This window comes from Ictidomys tridecemlineatus, chromosome 8, assembly GCF_052094955.1.
Source record: "Ictidomys tridecemlineatus isolate mIctTri1 chromosome 8, mIctTri1.hap1, whole genome shotgun sequence".
NCBI classification, from domain to species: Eukaryota; Metazoa; Chordata; class Mammalia; order Rodentia; family Sciuridae; genus Ictidomys; species Ictidomys tridecemlineatus.
This window is the reverse complement of record NC_135484.1, coordinates 76388832-76409310: the sequence shown is the minus strand read 5'-3', so window position 1 is coordinate 76409310 and position 20479 is coordinate 76388832. Positions and strand designations below refer to the sequence as shown.

At 37.6% G+C, this 20479-nt stretch overlaps 1 protein-coding gene across 8 annotated transcripts in view; it reads right to left on the bottom strand.

The window, feature by feature from the left end:
• Ube3d (ubiquitin protein ligase E3D) overlaps positions 1–17810 on the bottom strand; it is a 144313-nt gene extending 126503 nt beyond the window's left edge. For 6 of the 8 annotated variants that reach the window (XR_013425022.1, XR_013425023.1, XM_078019685.1 and 3 more), the window contains exons 1-3: positions 17581–17810; positions 7172–7368; positions 4019–4109 (exon numbers count right to left, since the gene is read on the bottom strand). Coding sequence is in view for 6 of the 8 variants with exons in the window: in XM_078019685.1 (XP_077875811.1) it covers positions 4019–4109; positions 7172–7368; positions 17581–17657 (365 nt within the window). In the remaining 2 variants the exon portion in view is untranslated. Of the gene's footprint in view, positions 1–3120; positions 3270–4018; positions 4110–7171; positions 7369–17580 lie in introns of those variants that run through there. The other 2 variants (XM_078019689.1, XM_078019688.1) reach the window with 2 other exon arrangements.
• Between the last annotated feature and the right edge of the window lie 2669 nt (positions 17811–20479).

Genomic DNA, 20479 nt, shown 5'->3' with positions numbered 1-20479 from the left:
ATAATTCTATACAATTAGACAAATTTTATAGAAAAACTTGGCTTATTTATAAATTAGAGAACTGTATTTTTTTAAAAAAAGGCATTAGTTTTAAATAACTAAAATAAATTAACTCAGAGCTTATGACCCTAAATAAAGAAAAAAATTGTCATTCACTAGCAGATTTCATGTGCTCATGCATTAAATGTTAAAAGCCATTAATGAATCTTATTTGGTTAAATTGTCCCTATATCTTATTTCCATAATTTGCTTGATATCAAGTTAAAAAAAAAAAAAAGGAACCAATTTTAGCCTTGTACTATCTAAATAATCATGATTCACAGGAAACCAAAGTACAACTTTATGGGGTTCATCAATGAGAAAATGTCATGCCAATAGGACTCTGTCAAGTTTATCTAATCCAACTTCTTCATTTTACAAAGAGACTGCCCAGAAAATTAAAGTGCCTTAATTCTAAGATAAGAAAGCTTGGTACATGCTTTGTTGTATATTGCTTAAGAACCCACTGAAAGATGTCTCTGTATTTCTGTATTCAATATACAATCTTTGAATTAAAAGTTACCAATGTTTGCAAAAAAAAAAAAAAAGACTTGGTGGCAGATGAGCACCCACTACAAGTCAGTCAGCATAGTCCATAGTACCTTCCTGGGAAAGATATTTACAATAATATGATTTTGATTATAGCACATACAGACTCTTTTGGAGAAACTTTGGCCTTGTTTTTTATTTAAGGACTACAAGAATTGTCCTTATCACTCACATAAAACAAGTAACCAAACCAAAGTGAGAAGACCACCCTGATTGATACCAATGGTCAGCACAAGATCTCTATGCAGAGGTTGGAAGAAGCCTAGCCTTTCGTTGTACAGAGTCACAGGGCATGCTGCCCAAGAGTGAGATGTAAGAAAAGACTTAAGTCACTTACTAAAGATTTCTCTGTGCAGCTCAAGAGGCATATGCAGGCCAGGCTCACAGATGTGGTATGAAAAGGCTTTCAGGTAAGACTTGTTTAAATGAAGTGAGAGTGAAGTCTACTGTTTATCTTCTCAGAGAGAGAAAATCAAAAAGGTGATTCATTTCTCTGATGCATATGGACTATATGAATGAGAGTCCTGAAATAAAACTGTTTGAAACACTGAACTAGAAAATTTGCTAGTGTGCTAATAAGCACAAGTCAGAAAAGAGACTAGAAGGAGTCTCTAAAACCAATTGAAAAAAACTTGCCATATATCTATTACAGTGTATGTTATACTCCCTAACTCTCCTGACAAGTTTGGGAAGTGGGTTTTAGCAGGTGCTGAGGTGATACAAACAAGGCCCCCCAGCTCCTAAATAGTAAGGTTGGAGTTCAAACCCAAGTTCTATTCTCCTGCTCCCCCTCTACCCTCACAGCTTCCCAGCAGACAGGGATAGGGAAAATGTGTGCATCCTTCATTGTTAGCCTCCATGTCCTTCTAGTTCTCAACTCCATGATTATAGACAGGATTGAACAAAACAGAAAATACAGTTCCTGATAGGAAAAGCAGGCACTGTAGGTGAGAATCTTCAAAATCCTCCTCCTTTTCCAATAAAGCACAAATATTAGCCAATAATGAACAAACCATAGCCCCTAAGTGGCACCAGGAAACATTGCTATGCTGAATTTAACTTATTCATTAAAGTTAACTGTAACTTCCAGGTTAACTCCTGATATAGAAGTCAGTGTTTCAGAAATTTCATCTGAGAATTAAGTCAGATTCTGAAATGGACTGAGAGGAGGGCAACATTTGTGGCTGAACAACAGTGTAAACTGGGATCTCTTGGACTTTCAGGATAAAGTGGGCCTGTCACCAAGCAAGCACTCTGTGGCAACTTCAACCCTTAGGTAATCTGAGCAAATTTGTTCCTCTCTCCTCAGTAGATATGAAGCCATCTCATTTCTCACTCAAGATAATCATTCTGGGGATAGTCCATTTATAACCTCTCCTACAGGAGTAACTTTGTGCCTTCTCATCTACCTGGGATGCTGCCAGGAATCAGGAAACAAGCAAGAAAGGCTAGTAGAAGACCAAAATAAACACACCGAGGTTTATTCAATTCAACCTAGCAAAACTATATTAAGAGCACACTATTCACCAGGCACCGTGCCTGATTCCAGGAATGATGATGATGATAAGAATAATTATCACAGTAGCTAACATAATAAATGCTAACAATGTGCCAAACATTGCTATAAACATGATCATTTGATCCTCTCAACAACCCTATGAGGTAAGGCCTATTGTTATCTATATTTTCTCAAAAAGAAATTTAAGGCATGGAGTGTTTAAATAACTTGTCCAAGGTCACACAGTAATAAATGTCAGATACAACTCATTCTAACTTCTCAGTCTATACTGCTAGCCATTAGCCTACACTGTACTCTCAACAGTGGCATAAAGGATACAAAAATCAAAAAGACTCTCCCTGCCTGCCCCCAGAGCCTAGAGTTTAACTGTAAAAATGGGCAAATAAACCTTTAATGAACATCTAAAGCAAACCAGGGTTCAGGAAGACTCCCCGTAGTACAGGCCCTGCCAGTTGAATTCTGAAGTACAGGCAGGGGCTAAACAGGGAGTGACAGGGTATGGGTACATTCAGAAGAAGGAGTAGCTTCCATAAGGCCCAGGGTGAAGAAAAGCATAAAGAAACTATGGGATGGCATGCTGATCTCCCGAACTGTGCACAGAATTTGAGCAAAACACAATGGTGTGTTTTGGGAAGGAGGGTGAAAGAGGGCTGAAGTGAGGTCGAGAGGTAAACACAGGTGAACTCATAAAGGAACTAATGTGGCATGCTGGAGATTTAAGGAATTTATCCTGGAAAAAAATAGAGGACCATGGTAGGGTCTGAACAGGGAAGACAGTTGCATTTTAGAATAATCACTCAAGAGTGCAGAAATGGGTCAGAGGAGGGCAAAAGCAGAGGAAGAGTTAGCAGACAAGAAGCTAGCAACAGGTGTCACTAGGTGAGGAGACAGTGGCCCTGACTAAGGCAGAGGGGTGGAGGAAAGTGGACTGAGGTTCCCAAGGAAGTAGCCTCTGTAGCTGATGACTACACTGGAAGAAGGAAGACCCCAATGCAATGCCACAGGATTCCTACCTTGAGGACACAGGTAGAGGCTGACATGACTGAGACCAGAGCACTGGAAGAGGAGCAGGTTTCAGATATGAAGGATCCATTCACTCATAAGTCTCAAGACACTTGACTCAGGAAACCCATCAAAGAATTCCAAGGTACTTCTTTAAGTATTTTTAAACAGTAAATAGGTTTTCCTCTGTCTTTCCAGATCATAAATGATGAGAAGTCGAAAGCTCAGGGGGAAGGATTTGTGCACAGGAAAAAACAAGGCTGATGGGAGGACCTCAGAAGACAAAAATAACAGTAATAATTTTAAAAGTCGACCTGGGAATGCAAAGGAAAAAGCAAAAGAGCCCTTCCCATCTCAGTAGGGTAATCGCAGCACATTACAAGGAGAATGGGTTACAAGATTAACCTAATCACTGAGAAAAGGTTAATTTGTGCACTGTATGCTCTGTTTTAATAAGCAGGGGAAATAGGAAATGGATTTTTAGAAAGGCACAGAAAGAAATCATTGCTCAGATCAAAAGTCCTACTTCACAAGCTTTGCGAGGTAGAAAACTTCACATCGAAACCCTAACTCATCACTGTGAGGGACTAAACAGATGAGATAGATCCCACATCTCTTCAGAAGAGAGGTGCTTCAGGAACCTGTCGCGGCTCCTCTACCAAGACCAATCATCCTGCCTCAGCCAGCATCCTGTGGTTCCCCTTTATCTCCATGAGAAGAGCCTGCTATTCTGTGATTGCTGGCAAGGTCTGTGGTTGATTTTATTCAAAGTGACATTACATTGGCTCTCATTTTAAGAGCATACACTGCTCCCTCGGTAATTAACTTAAAAAATTATAATAGCGAAAGGAAAAAAGAAAAAAAATATTCCCAGGCACAGAATTAATCAGTATTAATTGCATTCCTTACCTGTCCCTTATTATGACTTCACCACAGGACTGGCAATAAAATGTGCAACATTCTTGGGCTTGTAAGCTTTGATTAAATATTGAAATCAGTTCTAAAGAAAATCAATGAAATAGTGAGTCTTAGAGATTTGGAACAAATATATTAGCATACTTAAAGGGCTTACTAGTCACAATAAATTACCATCAATACACACTGTTTATGATCTATGCAGACATACACATTTAATTAGTATTACCAGATGACTCAACCAGAAGCAAACACTGCGAAGTGTTTTCAAAAACAACAGATTTGCCAAGAGTTTCAGAGTTAGGCATTGCCCTAGATTACCCATATAACACACGGATGAGTTACTGCTCTCATTCTATGAATACCTGCACCAGGGGTGAGTAAAGATGGCCTGCTTCCTTCACCTCTAGCCAACTACCAGATCTTCCCTATGCTCAGTTTTCCTCTGCTGTCCTTTGGTAGTTTGTCATCAGTGTGACTGCCCGCACACAGAGCTCCTAAAATGTATGTTTAATCTGGTTTTAACAAGGTTTATTTCCATGCTGGCACATTACCAGGATATACAAACAAAATGAGTCTTGAAACTGGCCTTTCTGGGGCAGGCCCTGGAAACATTATAGTTTCAAAGAAGAGTCCAATCTTCCAAGACCAAAATTCAATTTCTGATGAAAGCTGTGAGAAAATGTTGAAAGTAATGGGGAAAATGTGTATTTTTCACAATATGAGAAATAGCAGCACAAGGCAGCAGGCTCCCTTAGTTTCTGTTATTCCATTTGTAGAAAATAAAATTTTTTTCATTAAAAAAACGAAAATATTTGCCTATAAAAACATAATTGAAGAAATGAGATCATAGCCATTAGAAGCAAGAAAGTTGAATTTGGTTTGGGTTACTTTGTATATATTTTAAAGACAAAAGAAAAACTGATGCTAGAAAATTTAAACCTTGGCAATTAAGAACTCTAGTTTAATTTATAAGGGTACACAAATTCCTATAGCACCAAGGTGAGAAAAAGGAGACCTAGGTAAGACATACAAAATGTTCTTTCTAGACCAATAAACAAATTTTCAAGGAAACACTACCCTCTGCTGGCCACTGGGTCAGGTTTAAAAGACAGAACTTTCAAATACAGAGGGATCCTGGGAGAGCAATGCTTCTGGGGTTGAATCCAACACCAGTGGTGTCAAAGATTCCAGGTAGACAGTTCCATTGCTGGGTCACAAATCTACCTATATTATGCTCACAATAGTGTATCAGCATGATGTCTGTTGTGGTTGTCCTGAATAGGGTGTTCTTATGAAAAGCACATTTTTAACAATCCCTGAAACAACCAAATGCTAAAAATTTGAAGTCACTTCCTACAGTACAATCTGATTCAAGTTCATATCATCAAGTGTATACCTGATATTTATTTATTCATTCATCAAATATTTATTTCCTACCTATGATCTGGAAAGCACTAAAGCAATTAAGTGCCCAGGAATCTACTTTACCCTTTCATGCACCATGTAACAGGTCTTTGAAACTTTTTCTTTTCAGATACCTGAGTAAAATGTTCTATAAGTGTAAAGAAATAGGAAACCAATGTACACAAACAATATGCAAACCAACATATGGCAGTCAATTTATTTCATCCTATAATTAATTTAAGTTTTGCTATTTGTATGTTCACAGTTATAGAATATGGGTAGGCAACAACTCAATTCTATTTCCCCGCAGATCTCTATTCCTCCATCCCTCAAACCACAATCCTAGACAACACTGAGGCTTTCTTGCCTGTCTTTCCCCAGCTCACAGACTCCACACAAAATTTCTGCTATGGTTATTGTTGCTAATGGAGAAGGTGATGACATCAAAGATATAAACTCCCACATATTCTTCCTGGAAACCAGTACTACCTTGACCCGGTGTTAAGTACACTCAGGGTGTCTGTTAGTCTAGTTTTCCACCTCATTTGCCTTTCCATGATTATTTCAACTGTCATTCTCAGTGTTTATCCTAAGCCACTTCAGCTCCATGACATCTTTCTTCACTGCCCCTTGTTCTTAAAACCAACTCTTACCATCAAATTTATTATTTGCTAAGCCAGAACTTTAGCAAAAGTTACTCTTAGGCAAAAAAGGAGTGAAACTTACTCTTTTGTTTCCCCTTTTCACATCATTTTAATCCTCCAAAGCATACTACTTAGACTTTAAGAAATGTAATAAACCAATTATTTTTTCAATAAACAATGAAAACTTACAAAAAGAAAACTTTTCTACGTCCTTACTGAATCAAAATGTAATTTGAATTTTGTATATAGTTACAAAATACTGTGTTTGTAACAGTCACAGTGACAATCAAAATCAAATTATGCATCACATTCAACTTTAGGAACTTTTCACGTGCTGCTCAATTTGGAACAGTCTCTATATGGATGGGATAATTTTCATCATTCAGTTCTCTGGTCAAACATCACCTACTCAAAGTAGCCTTCCTTGACTTCCTACCCTCTGCTAACCCTAAGTCATCCCCCATCCCATTATTTGCTTTACTTTACCTATAATGTTTTTCTCACTATGCAATAAATTATTTGTTCAGTATCTATTCTCTCCCATTAGCATTTAAATTCCATGAGAGTAGAGACCTTCTCTAGCTTGTTCATTACCATGTCTTCAGCACTTAGAGCAACCCATTGCACAGAGTATGAGGTAAGCTGTATATTGAATGAATTTCCATACAATGCTTTAAGATTAACCAGGTCTTGTACAATTACCATCTGATTTTATTTTCACATTTTCATATCCCACTGTGAGCCAAGAAATTTTAGTTAAAGGAGAAAAAAAAAAAAAAAAACAAGGATTCTAGGGGAAAACTCCGTACCTTCCATTTGATTTTGCTGTGAACCTAACAGTGCTCTAAAAAACAAAGTCTACTTTTATAAAGCAAAACACTAAAAAGAAATAAATAAAGCCCAGAAAGTTTAAGTGACTGTTCAACTGCACATAGCTAGTAAATAGCAGTGTTATTTACACCCCAGATCTTCTCTCTCCTAGCCCTTCCAGGCACTGATAAGGAGTCTTCACCTGGGAAAAGTTCAACTTAAATAATAAATATCTTTGTTTACTAGCAAAAATGTAAATGAAGAACGGAAGTGGTAACCGACTCACTTGTGCTGAATTCTGTATGTGCCTGCAGCCGAAGGTGCAGTCCATCTCCAGCGACATACTGCAGTCCACGGCAAGAAGAAGGTACAAGCCTGACCTCTGCTGGGAGCCGAACCTCTGTGCAGCCTGTGGGGGTTTTCATCTGGAGCAAGGATGGCATTATGGAAACATCCATGGGCATACCTCCTTCTTTTGGCTCCCTGATAATTAAAAATAAAACTCAAACAAATTATTTCCCTTTGATGAAAACCATACAATAAAAGAAACAAAAATGGCTAAACATCTCTCTATTCTTTTTCACTAGAGACCCTAAAACCATTGCCTCAGAAAAAAAGCAGCAAACAGATCCTAAAGGAAACCAAGCTACACTAGAGTCTGATCAAGTCAGAGAGTACCCTTCACTGTCACAGCAAGGTCAAAGTCTCCAAACACATTTCTTATCCTTATGAAGACCAGCCTTAAAATCACCTTGTACCGTAACTGATATTACAGAATTTTGATAAGGAGAACAGGATTAAGTGAAACAATAGATACAAAACAAAAACTTTCTGTCCAATTTTAAGAATACTAAGAATGAATGGGAAAAAAAAAGTGACACATGATTCCCAGGTATGAGAGGACTAATTTAATTTACGATAAAGACTAATTACTATACTCAGTATCGGCAACAAAAATAAAATGCAGTCCCTGTCCAACAGGAATGAAAAACATAGAAGAGGAGAGGACATACACAGAAGTAATTGCAATAACGAAGAAAGTAATAATGAAGTAATAACGAAGAAAGCGATGATGGCATATATGGAAATGACCTCCTCCCATAAAGCTGAACTGTGCTCTGCATTGTAACAGAGGTGCAGAGAACCATGGTTACTTTTAAATTTATTTATTTTTTGGTCCTGGGGATTGAACACAGAGCCTGGCTCATGCTAAGCACCTCCTCTGCCACTGAGCTACATCCTCAACCTCCCATGGCTTCTTCTTAAATGCAGAAGGCAAGCTATCCACCTAATGTCTCATTCCATCTGTTTGAGAGTTACCTAAGAACAGAGGGCAGACCATGTGTTCAGGGGTGAATCTTGGTTAGGCTTCTTCATTTGTCTTACAAAGTCTTAAGGTTACTTAATGGCTAGTACCTTTTCAATGTATATGGATCTTGCACTTCATTGGGAAAACAGAATATCAAGAATCTGAGGTTTGTTTTGTTTTGTTTACAAGTAAGACAGTCTCAAACTCTTGAGTTAAAAGTTTAATTTAAAAAAATTATACTTAAGAAATAATGATTCTCAGAGGCAGGGATCAGAAAACTGTCTATAAACAGTCAAACAGTAACTATCTTAGGCTTTGTAGGTCATATATGGTCTCTGTTACATATTCTGTATATATTTTTTTAAACAATCCTTAAAACAATCCAAAGCCTATTCTTAGCTCACAGCTTTTACCTAATCAGGATATAGGTTAGATATAACCCAAAGGCCACAGTTGCTAGCCACTACTCTAAAGATACACTGTGTCATTTTTGCTACCTCAGTGATTTCCAAACTGGATGAAGTTGTTGGCATTTACAGGTGCCTCCAGGGAGACCACTGGGTGCATAAGTTCGCTAATCACCACTCCATCTCTGGCTTGCCACTTTTCTTCCCCTTTCAGAAAATTCAATTACATGAAACTGAGCAAGGTAGGTATCAATGCAAGGATAAGGGAAGCACAGTAGTCTGGCATGGATGTGAGAAGCCAAGCATGGTGAGAAGAGAATACACTAGGAGAAACATTAGGTGTGGAAGTTAAACCCTAAGACAGATAAGGAAGATATCTAGGCTGGAGATGGAAGGGGAGCACAGCATGGGGTTTCAGAGCCTGCTTGGCTCAGGCTGTTATACAGTCCTGCCTCACTGTCCATGGGGATTGATTCCAGAACCACCAACAAATACAAAAATCCTCTGATGCTTAATTCCCTTATATAAAATGATGTAGTATATGTATATGACCTGCACATATCCTCCCATATATTTTAAATCATCTCTAGAATAAAGTATCCAATACAGGGCTGGGGATGTGGCTCAAGCGGTAGCGCGTTTGCCTGGCATGCATGCGACCCGGGTTCGATCCTCAGCACCACATACCAACAAAGATGTTGTGTCCGTGGAGAACTTAAATAAATATTTTTTAAAAAAAAAAAAAAAGAAAAAAAAAAGTATCCAATACAAAGCAAATGTTATGTAAATAGTTGTTTTACTGTATTGCAGAGGTAACAATGATGAAAAAAAGTCTTTATATGTCAGTACAGTTGCAATTGTTTTATGAATTATTTTTGATCTGAGTGTGCTGAACTCAGATCTGGAGGGCTGACTGTACCACAGACTGAGAGAGCTAGATAAGATAACTCTGGTGTCTCTTCCTCTTCTTATAAGGACATTAATCTTATCACAGAGCTCCACCCTCATGACCTCATTGGAAACCTAATTACTTCACAAACCCCACCCCCAACACCATCACTTTGAATAATTAGTGCTTTAACATATGAATTTTGTGATTTTGAGAGGACACAGCATTCAGTCTAAAAGAGGGCCCAAGAGGTATTTACAATGAATAGGGAAAGGGAAAGCAGCAAAGAATGCCAGGAGAAGACTAGTTACACAGGGGGACCCGCAAGGGAAATAAAGACCATGAGATAATAAGGGCAAGTATTCTTAATGTGGGAAATTAGAGATACAAAGAGAAAAAGAAATAAAACTAGAAAGGATTCTATAGTTGTGGAATAGAGTTGGAAATATCTGTGTGAAGCCATGTTTTTTGATGTATGCAGAATAATATAAACATAAATTTATGTATTTATATCCATACATAAACATTACATATAAATCACACGCACACACGTACACACACACACACACACACAAGTTTCCACTTTAAAAAGAAAGAGCATTTCTTTGAAAAATGACTACAGTCCTGGAGGAGGAAAAGAATGAGATGAGGCTAAAACTATTCGAAGTACAACAAAGTAAGAAAGAAATCAAAGAATGATAGGGAGGGACATGTCAAAAAGACATAGAAACCATCCTGAAGGGACTCCCTTATAGTCACATCTGCTGTAATTTAAGCAAAGAAGCAACCCACTGAAGAAAACAGGTATATGTATTCTTATTGATGTAAATAAATGAGTAAAATTAAAATCTGATGAGGAACAGAGTATTAACATAGTCTTGTATCTATCCAATTAATACTTTCTGATTACAAAAGGAAAAAAGTAACCTTAGAGGGAGACACCTGGCACACACCGCCTTGCATAGGTGCTCCAAGTTGGCATAACCAATAATAGAACAAATCAGAATCATGCGCCATCTGATTTTGATGATAAGAACACAGAAATCACTCTGGAATACACCTGCCAAAGATGCATAACCAGAATCTAACCTTGAGAAAATAGACAAACTCAAATGGAGGGATATTCTATAAAACAAGTGTGCTATAATTATCAAAAGTGTCAAGATATGAAAGTCAAGGATAATGAGTAACTCTCTGAAACAGACTGAATCATGCCAAGAAAATGCAATACATCATTCTGACCTGGATTCCTTTGCTATTAGATATATTTCATGGAAAATTGGCAAAACATAAATGGGGACCTGAGTATAAAATGGTAGTAACATACTTCCCAGCTGAGCATAGGGGCACATCTAATCCTTGACCCAGGCTAAGGCAGGAGGATTCAAGTTCATGATCGGTCTCAGCAACTTAGCAAGACCTGTCTCAATTTAAAAAAAGAAAAAAAAGGACTGGGGATGTAGTTCAGGTTTAAAATGTCCCTGGGTTCAATCCCCAATGCCAATATATAAATAAAACCATATTTCCCAATTTTGCAGGTTGCAGAGTGTTTCTTTAAGAAAATACTGTAATCAGAGACTCTAATTTTGTGACATTGACCACACAATTTCTTTATATTTGAGGCATTATTATTGTTCTCTTAGATACTTTCAGTTGTCACACCTTGTTTAAAATGATCAAATAACTTCACTAAGAGTACAAGTCCTTTCTGTGTTCGGTAAGACACAGTGATAAGACAGACTCAGCTCCTACAAGCCCTGGAGTCCACGTAGTTAGAATTCCTGGAATTCTGCAAATCAGATGACCTTACTTTGGTAGGCTGAAGGTCAATCCTGGTGAAAGCATTTACACCACAGGAATCAACAAATGCTGCAAATCAAGATCTTTGTTTACTTTCTTGTTTTGTTTTCCTAGGTTGTTAAACATTTGCCTGCTCATTAAAATAAGACCCTTCTTTAGATGCCTTCCCACTCCACCCACATCTCTCTGAACTGGGCACCTTTCAACAGTCTCCCACCAGGTATCTCGTAGTTCCATGCCTCTGCCCTTTCAGTTCATTACTCAAATGTTACTTTCTCATTTGAAATAAAAGGTGTAATTTTTTTTCTCCTTATCTCTTTTTCTACTGTATTTTTTCCAAGTATTTTCCCTACGCAATAATAGTCTATATTTTATTTAATTTGTAATTTTCTGCCCACCTCTCTCCAAGAGCCATTATCAAACTGTAAACTTGATGAAAACCATTATTTTTGTTTTTGCTGTTGCTACTGTATAGCTATATCCCTAGCACTTTGCATTTGAGTTTGGGCACCAGAGTAGGAACTCAATAAATATCTATAGATTAAAAATGAATGGGAGCTGGAGTTGTGGCTCAGCAGTAGAGGCACTGGGTTGGATCCTCAGCACTGCATAAAAATAAATAAATGCCCAACTACAACTAGAAAAAAAAATGGTCAAAGTTTATCCCAAGAATGCCAAAATGGTTTAACCTGGATTTTATTAATGTAATTACACAGAAGTAAAGATTAAAAGGTGGGATTATTATCTCAATATATACAAAAAACTGTTAGAGAAAAATACAATATCTGGTCTTGATCAAACCCCTAGTAAGCAATGAATAGAAAAATATGCAATCTACCAATAGGATCTACCAAAAATCTATTTCACCATACTTAATGATGAAATGGTAGAGGCATTTGTTCTTTTAAGATTAGGAATAAGGTCTGGTAGAACTGAGCGGTGAATCCCTCTGGTCCTGGGCTTTTCTTGGTTGGTAGTCTTTTGATGGGGTCTTCTATTTCCTTGCTAGAAATTGATCTGTTTAAATTGTGTATGTTCTCTTGACTCAGTTTTGGTTGATCATATGCTTCCAGAAACTTGCCAGTGTCTTTGAGATTTTCTATTTTACTGGCGAATAGATTTTCAAAATAGTTTTTAATTGTCTTCTGTATTTCAACAGTGTCTGTCATGGTATTTCCTTTTTTTTACCACAAATTTTAGTAATTTGAGTTTTCTCCCTCCTTCTTTTCATCAGGGTAGCTAAGTGTTTGTCAATTTTATTTATTTTTTCAGAGAACCAGCTTTTTGTTTTGTCAATTTTTTGAATTGTGTCTTTTGTTTCAATTTCATTGATTTCTGCCCTGATTTTAATTATTTTCTATCTTTTACTACTTTTGTAAGGGGAGTCCAGCGGATCATCGGAGGGAGAGACCACACAAGAGACTTACTCCATGCAATTGGCAAAAGGGGATTTATTGGGGATCCATTCCAGCGCGCTGGGACTCTGTGCTCACTCAAGGAGGGAGAGCAGCCCAGAGCCCAGAGCAAAGGTCAAGCAGAGCTTAAGTACACTTTTTGGAGAGGGCGGTGGGCTTTGCATACATCAGAACAAATCATCATGAGGCGCGGGGAAATTGAACAACAACTCTGAGATGTGATTGGCAAATTCATTGGTGGGAACAGCTCGGGCAGGGGTGATTGGTCATTCGTAAGCGGGTTACACATTCAAACTGATTAGTTCGGGCCCTGTGACAAACTGCACAGGGCCCTAGGCTAAATGGCCAGTAGGGCGTTGTTTTAACTATCTCAGGAATTCCAGGTTCTGGGTGTAACAGAGGAACTTAATCTTTTACATTCAAGCTTTCCAGCTTAGAAACTTTACCCTTTCACTTTGGGGGTTGGTATGTTCTTCTTTTTCCAGAGCTTTGAGATGTAATGTCAGGTCATTTATTTGTTGACTTTTTCCTTTTTCAATGAATGAGCTTAAAGCAATAAACTTTTGCCTTAGCACTGCCTTCATAGTGTCTCAGAGATTTTGATAAGTTGTATGGGAGTTCTTATTTACCTCTAAGAAATCCATATGCAGCAAAATGAAAATAGACCCCTATCTCTCACCACGCGCAAAACTCAACTCAAAGTGGATTAAGGACCTAGGAATGAGTCCAGAGACTCTGTGTCTAATAGAGGAAAAAGCAGGCCCAAATCTTCATCACGTCAGCTTAGGCCCCAACTTCCTTAACAAGACTCCTAAAGCGCAAGAAATAAAATCAAGAATTAATAAATAGGATGGACTCAAACTAAAAAGCTTCTTCTCAGCAAAAGAAACAATCAATAAGGTAAAGAGAAAGCCTACATTTAGGGAGAAAATCTTTGCCACTTGCACATCAGTTAGAGCACTAATCTCCAGGATAAAGTACTCAAAAAACACCAAAAAAAAAAAAAAAAAAAAACCCTAATCAATAAATGTGCTAAGGAGCTAAACAGATACTTCTCAAAAGAATATACACATTCAATCAACAAATATATGAAAAAATGTTCAACACCTCTAGTAATTAGAGAAATGCAAATCAAAACTACTCTAAGATTTGATCTCACTCCAGTCAGAATGGCAGTTATCAAGAATACAAGCAACAATAAGTGTTGGTGAGGATGTGGGGGAAAAGGTTCACTCATACATTAGTGGTGGGATTACAAATTGGTGTAGCCTATTTGGAAAGCAGTATGGAGATTCCTTAGAAAACTTGTAACAAAACCACTATTTGATGCAGCTATCCCACTCCTTGATCTATACCCAAAGGACTTAAAATCAACATACTATAGTAAAGCAGCCACATTAATGTAAATAGCAGCTCAATTCACAATAGCTAAACTGTGGAAGCAATCTAGATGCCTTTCAATAGATGAATGGATAAGGAAACTATGGTGTATATACACTGTGGAATATTACTCAGCATTAAAAGAGAATAAAATTATGACATTTTCAGGTAAATGGATAGAATTGGAGAATATTACGGTAAGCAAAGTAAGCCAATCCCAAAAAACCAAAGGCCAAATGTTCTCTCTTATAAGAGGATACTGATCCATAATGGGGGGACATGGGAAAAATGGAGGATCTTTGATAGGGCAAAGGGGAGGAGGCAGGAAAGATGGAATGTGATGGACATCATTACCCTAGGTACATGTATGACTGTACACATGGTGCGACGCTACATCGTGTACAACCAGAGAAGTGAAAAATTGTGCTGTAGTTGTGTACGAATGAATCAAAATGCATTCTGCTGTCATATATACCTAATTAAAATAAATTAATTAATTTTTAAAAAGATTAGGAATGAGAATATACTCAATCATATCAATATATACATTAGCAATAAATGTTCAGGGAATTCTAATTAAAATGCAGAGATTGTCAAAATGGATTTGAAAAAAACACCCAGCTATTTTGAAAACCAGTTGAAAAAATTAAAAAATATATATATGTATATATAAAGACAGGTTAAAAGTAAAAAGGTAGTAAGGCATGGTGGCACACATCAGCTCAGGAGGCTGAGACAGAAGGATTGCAAGTTTGATGCCAGCCTCAGCAACCCTAAGAAACTTAGTGAGGCCCTGTCTCAAAATAAAAAATAAAAAGGGCTGAGGATGTGGCTCAGTGTTTAATCCTTGGTACAAAAAAAAAAAAAAGGAAAAGGGTATGAAAAGACATACTCTGCAAATAGTATAGTAAATTAATTTCTGATAAAGATACTAAATTACTTCAATGACAGAAATAATGGTCTCTTTGACTAATGGTGACATAACACCATTCCATTCTACAGAAGATATATTCATTTAGAAGAAAATAAACACTCCTATCCAACTCACTGCAAATAAAAAAAATGAATTCATCATCCATAGATCAAAACACAAAAGGTAAAACTATAGAACTTCTAAAAAGTAGGCCAGACATAGTGGCTCACCAGTCTATAGTCTCAGCTACTTGGGAAGCTAAGGCAAGAGGATCACTTGGGCCTGGAATTCAAGGGCAGTCTGGGCAACACAGTGTAACCACATCTCTAATAATAGCAATTAAAAAAAAAAAAAAAAAAAACTTAAGAAAAAACTCTCTACAAACTTTTTTTATTACAAAATACTAGTGAAGCCAGACACAGTGGTGTACATATATAATCCCAGCAACTCAGGAGGCTGAAGCAGGAGGATCACACCTTCAAAGGGCAGCCTCAACAACTTAATGAGATCCTATCCCAAAATAAAAAAATAAAAAAGGACTGTAGCTCACAGGCAAAACACCCCTGGGTTCAATGCCCAGTACCAAAACCCAAAAATGTTATATAAAAAAGTGATAAACTAGACTTCATTAAAATTAATTTTTCTGTTTATCAAAAGATACCAAGTTAGCCTTGAGCCATTCCCTGAAGTTGGGCACATTCAGCTCTAGTTTACTTGAATGTTACTTTCACTTTCACTTTCAATAAATTTACCTTTTGTTTAAAAAAAGAAAAAAAAATACCACATGTTGATCATGCCTAATTCAAACATTCAAAATCAACTAAAATGGAAAAGTTTCAGATATTAGACAATTCCAAACAGAATTTCAGATCAGAGACACTCAACAAGTAAAGTACATGTAATTATGCAAGAAAACTAGAGGATATTTGTAAAAGGAAATGTTTGAATTGCCAAAAAGCATATGAAAAGGAGCTCAATGTTATTAGTCATCTGAGAAATGCAAATTAAAACCATGAGATGCTACTTTATACCCACTAGAATGGTTCAAACCAAAGACTGATGATACTAAATGCAGGCAAGAATGTGAAGAAAATTGAAGCTCCCCTCTGGTGAGTGTGTAAACTGGTATAATCACTTTGGAGAACTGTTCAGAAGTCTCTCACAAAGAAGTGCACACATCTATCATATGACTCAGCAATTTCACTATAAGGTATTGACTCATGGAAAATGAAAATATATGGGGCTGGGGATGTGGCTCATGCACGCGGCGCTGGGTTCTATGCTCAGCACCACATAAAAATAAAATAAAGATGTTGTGTCCACTGAAAACTAAAAAATAAATATTAAAAAAATTCTCTGTCTCTCTCACTCTCTCTCTCTTAAAAAAAAAAAAGAAAATATATATCCATCGAAAGTCGAAAACAATGTTATGGCAACAGTACTCAACTTGGAAACAAGCAAAACTTCCAGCAATAGAATGTATAAATGATTTGTGGACCATTCATTTGATGGAAAACTACTCAGCAAGAATAAAGATCTTTTTTGCACTGCTAGGGACTGAACTCAGGCCTCCAGCATGCTAGCCAAGTACTCTACTGAGCTACACTCCAGCGGGAACTTATGATTTTTGAAAGAAAGAAGGGAAAAAATCCAGAAGTACTAATACCCCCATTTTAAAATTGAAGAAAGTCAGATTAATTTAACCTATCTTCAAGGAAGCTAGGATTTGAAGTCAGTTCTCATCCCAAATCCAAAACCTCCACACCAGATCTTGGCAGATTTAAAGAAAAGATGAAAAGTTGAGCATCTATCTAGCTGTGGCACTATATAATAAAAAATTTCAGGATCTTATCTTCTCACTTATTGTATTTGAAAGAGCTGTCAAAAGGAAGTAGGCGACAGGGCCACAAACCATTAAAATTGCTGACAATAAGAGAACTTTTTTTTTTCCAAGAAATTCTTGTCAATATAGTGAATAATAAAAGTTTGCAGACTTCTCATTGGAACTTGGAATACGAATAAAAGATAATGAGCTCCAATAAGAAGTCTGCAATCCCTTTTAGGCATTCACTGAACATGGGTTTATTGTGTCCCTCAGTTCCTCTGTATTGAGCGGTTTGGGGAGAGAAAACAAACAACCTCCAAATCCCCAAATCGAGGTTATTTACAAAACAGGAAGCCCAACATTGGAATTAATCTTTACATGGATGATCCTGAATAAAGATAGTCAGGCATTTTTTATGGTTTTATTGGAAAGGCCTGATACTGCCAATGGTGTTTTACGTCACTCTTCCTCAAACTTCAACATGCATTTGAATCCGGGGAATATTGTCAGAAGTCTAAGTTTTGCTTCAGCAGATCTGGTGTGGCGCTGAAACCCCGAACTTCTAAAATGCTCCCAAAAGATGTGCCGGCTGTCAGTCGCGGGGAGGGAGTGGTGCTTCGCTTTGAGTACTCATGACGCGCAAACAGATAGAAACAGGAAACTCAAAATCCGTGGTTCTGAGGGAGGCGGAGAATGCGAGCTGGGCTCTGCCTAACCGGGTCTTACCCCAGGATCAGCACTCCCAGGCGGGCCTTACCCCACGATCAGCAGCGCGCTCTGCAGCCGTCTGCGCACCTCCACGAACACACGCGTCTCCACCGCACTGGCTTCCATCGCCAGGACCCGGTCCGCCCTGGATTGAGCCGGGGGTTCTGACGAACCCGGGCCACCAGCGACAGGAGCAGTTGCACGTGCAGCTGAAATAGAGGAGGCGACGACAGTGGCAGCTCCAGCACCAGATCGCACGGCTGGCGCCCTCTGTCAGCCCACAGCGCCGCCTGCCGGGCGGAGAGTGCGCCGCCTTAAGGTCGCGGCCCCACCCCCGGCGCACATTCTCAAAACCTGCTGAGAAAACTGATGGCCAGAGCCAGGTTACACTTCCTAAAAGCACCACCTACCTGGTTAGCCTCCCTGTAAAAAGATTATAAAAATCGACGGTCGTGGGGCACACTCTAGCTAGTTTGCATAGGCATGAGATAATGGACGGAAGTGATCAGGTGGGCACTGTCCCTAGGAGGGGACAATCAGAAATAGGGTCTTTTGTTAGCCTCTGAGACAACAAAAATGTGAAAGATCAACTTGGCATTGCTTCTCAGTTTAAACAGGATAGCTTCGAGATTCAAATAGTTCCAAAATGTAAGGAAGTTTTCTGCTACCTATATAAAAGAGTGTGATTCAAGTCTAGTATTTTAAATTAAAGGATCCATCATTCATATAACCTGGAATAATTCCAGATAACACATTTCTACTATTTTACAAAAGTAAAGACTAACTCAGAGAACTCAGAATTTCTACAAGATAATTTTTTAAAGTTTGCTAAAGGATCTACTATAATATACATACTTATAATGCAGAAATGTAAAAATATAAGATCACAGTAGAATTACAAAAGGACTTCTTTAAAAACAAAGAACACTTATTTTAAAAGAAAAAAATGATGGTTTGTATAAAAAATTCTGTTTATTGATGCTTCATTTTATCATTTCAAAGTCATAATTACTACACACCAAACTTGAAGCATATCAATTTAAAAAAAATCCTTAAAATCTATAAAGATACTGGATTAAGATAATTTTTCTAAAATCAGTTTTTGGAGTTTTAAACTTTATGGTATTTGCTGCACAAATTCTTGTTCCGTCAGAATAATTTGAAATCATGCATGGAACTTGGTAAAAATAAATTAACTTGGTAAAATTTAGTAAAAAAAAATAAACTTTTCTATTCATTTTCAACTATTTCATCTATTTAATGGATGATGATCACTTGATATACTATTCCATCATTAACCCCCAAGGCTGTCATAAATACTGACATATCAAAATAGATAACATTCTTAAAACAGCATATTTTTTAGAACAGCATGTTCTTAACAATTAATGTTTTATTAGTTTAAAAGAGTGTTATATTCAACAAATAGTGCTGGGAATATTGGATATCCATATGCAATAAAATGAAATTAAAGCCCTATCTCTCACCATTCACAAAACTCAACTCAAAGTGGATCAAGACTAGGAATTAAACCAGAGACTCTGGGCCTGATAGAAGAAAACTAGGCCCAAATTTCCATCATGTGAGATTAGGCCCTGACTTCCTTAATAAGACTCCTATAGCACAAGAATTAATATCAAGAATCAATAAATGGGATGGATTCAAACTAAAAAGCTTCTTCCCAGCCAAAGAAACAATCAATGAGGTGAATAGACTACAATTTGGGAACAAATTTGTTTTTAAATATTTTGTTTTAGTTATAGTTGGATACAATACCTTTATTTTATTTTTATGTGGTATTGAGGATCAAACCCAGGGCCTCACCCATGCTAGGGGAGCGCTCTACCACTGAGCCATAACTCCAGCGCCAGGAACAAATTTTTAACATATGCATATGAGATAGAGCACTAATCTCTAGATATATAAAGAACACAAACTCCAAACCCACAAATAACCCAATCAATAAATGGGCCAAGGAACTGAACACTTTTCAAAAGAAGATATACATTCGATCAACAAATATATGAAAAAATGTTCAACATCTCTAGCGAGTTAGAGAAATGCAAATCAAAATTACTCTAAGATTTCATCTCACTCCAGTCAGAATGGCAGCTATTAATAATACAAACAACAATAAGTGTTGGCGAGGATGTGGGGGAAAAGGCACATTCATACATTATTGGTGGGAATGCAAATTGGTGCAGCCAATATGGAAAACAATATGGAGATCCCTTGGAAAACTGGGAATAAAACTGAAGCCAGATTTAAAGTTAGGTAAATCGGGTCTAATATAGAGTAAGATCCAAAATGGAAGCCATGTTTAGAATGAATTCTGGGAAAAGTTGAACAACTCTTGGAATGTTAATGAAGTCCGGGAAAAGTCCAAGGTCCAGAGCCCATTCCAAAGAAGTGTTAATAAACAGCCCCCAGCAAACTTGAAGATGTTGACTCAGAAGTCCTTCCTGACCAGATTACTTCTTTGGCTCACCTGGGCCCCACCCTCGGGCCTTCCCACCTACATTCCATCACTGAAAGAACTATAAAAAAGGGAAACAACCGCACTTCCACAGATTCCATCTCTTGGGTCCCCTTCTTCCTCCGGGAGAAGTCTTTTCTGCTATCCTTTAATAAACTTCAAGTTTCCACTCTGACCTTGCCTCAGTGTGCTTCTCTGGTGTTATTCTTCAATATTGGGGAAGCAAGGACTCTTCACCAGTCAACAGCTGTAACAAAACCACCAGTTGACCCAGCTATCCTACTCCTTGGTCTATACCCAAAGGATTTAAAAGCAACATACTATAGGGACACAGCAACATCAATGTTTATAGCAGCACAATTCACAATAGCTAAACTATGGAACCAACCTAGAGGCCCTTCAATAGATGAATGGATAAAGAAACTGTGGTATATGTACACAATGCAATATTATTCAGCATTAAAAGAGAATA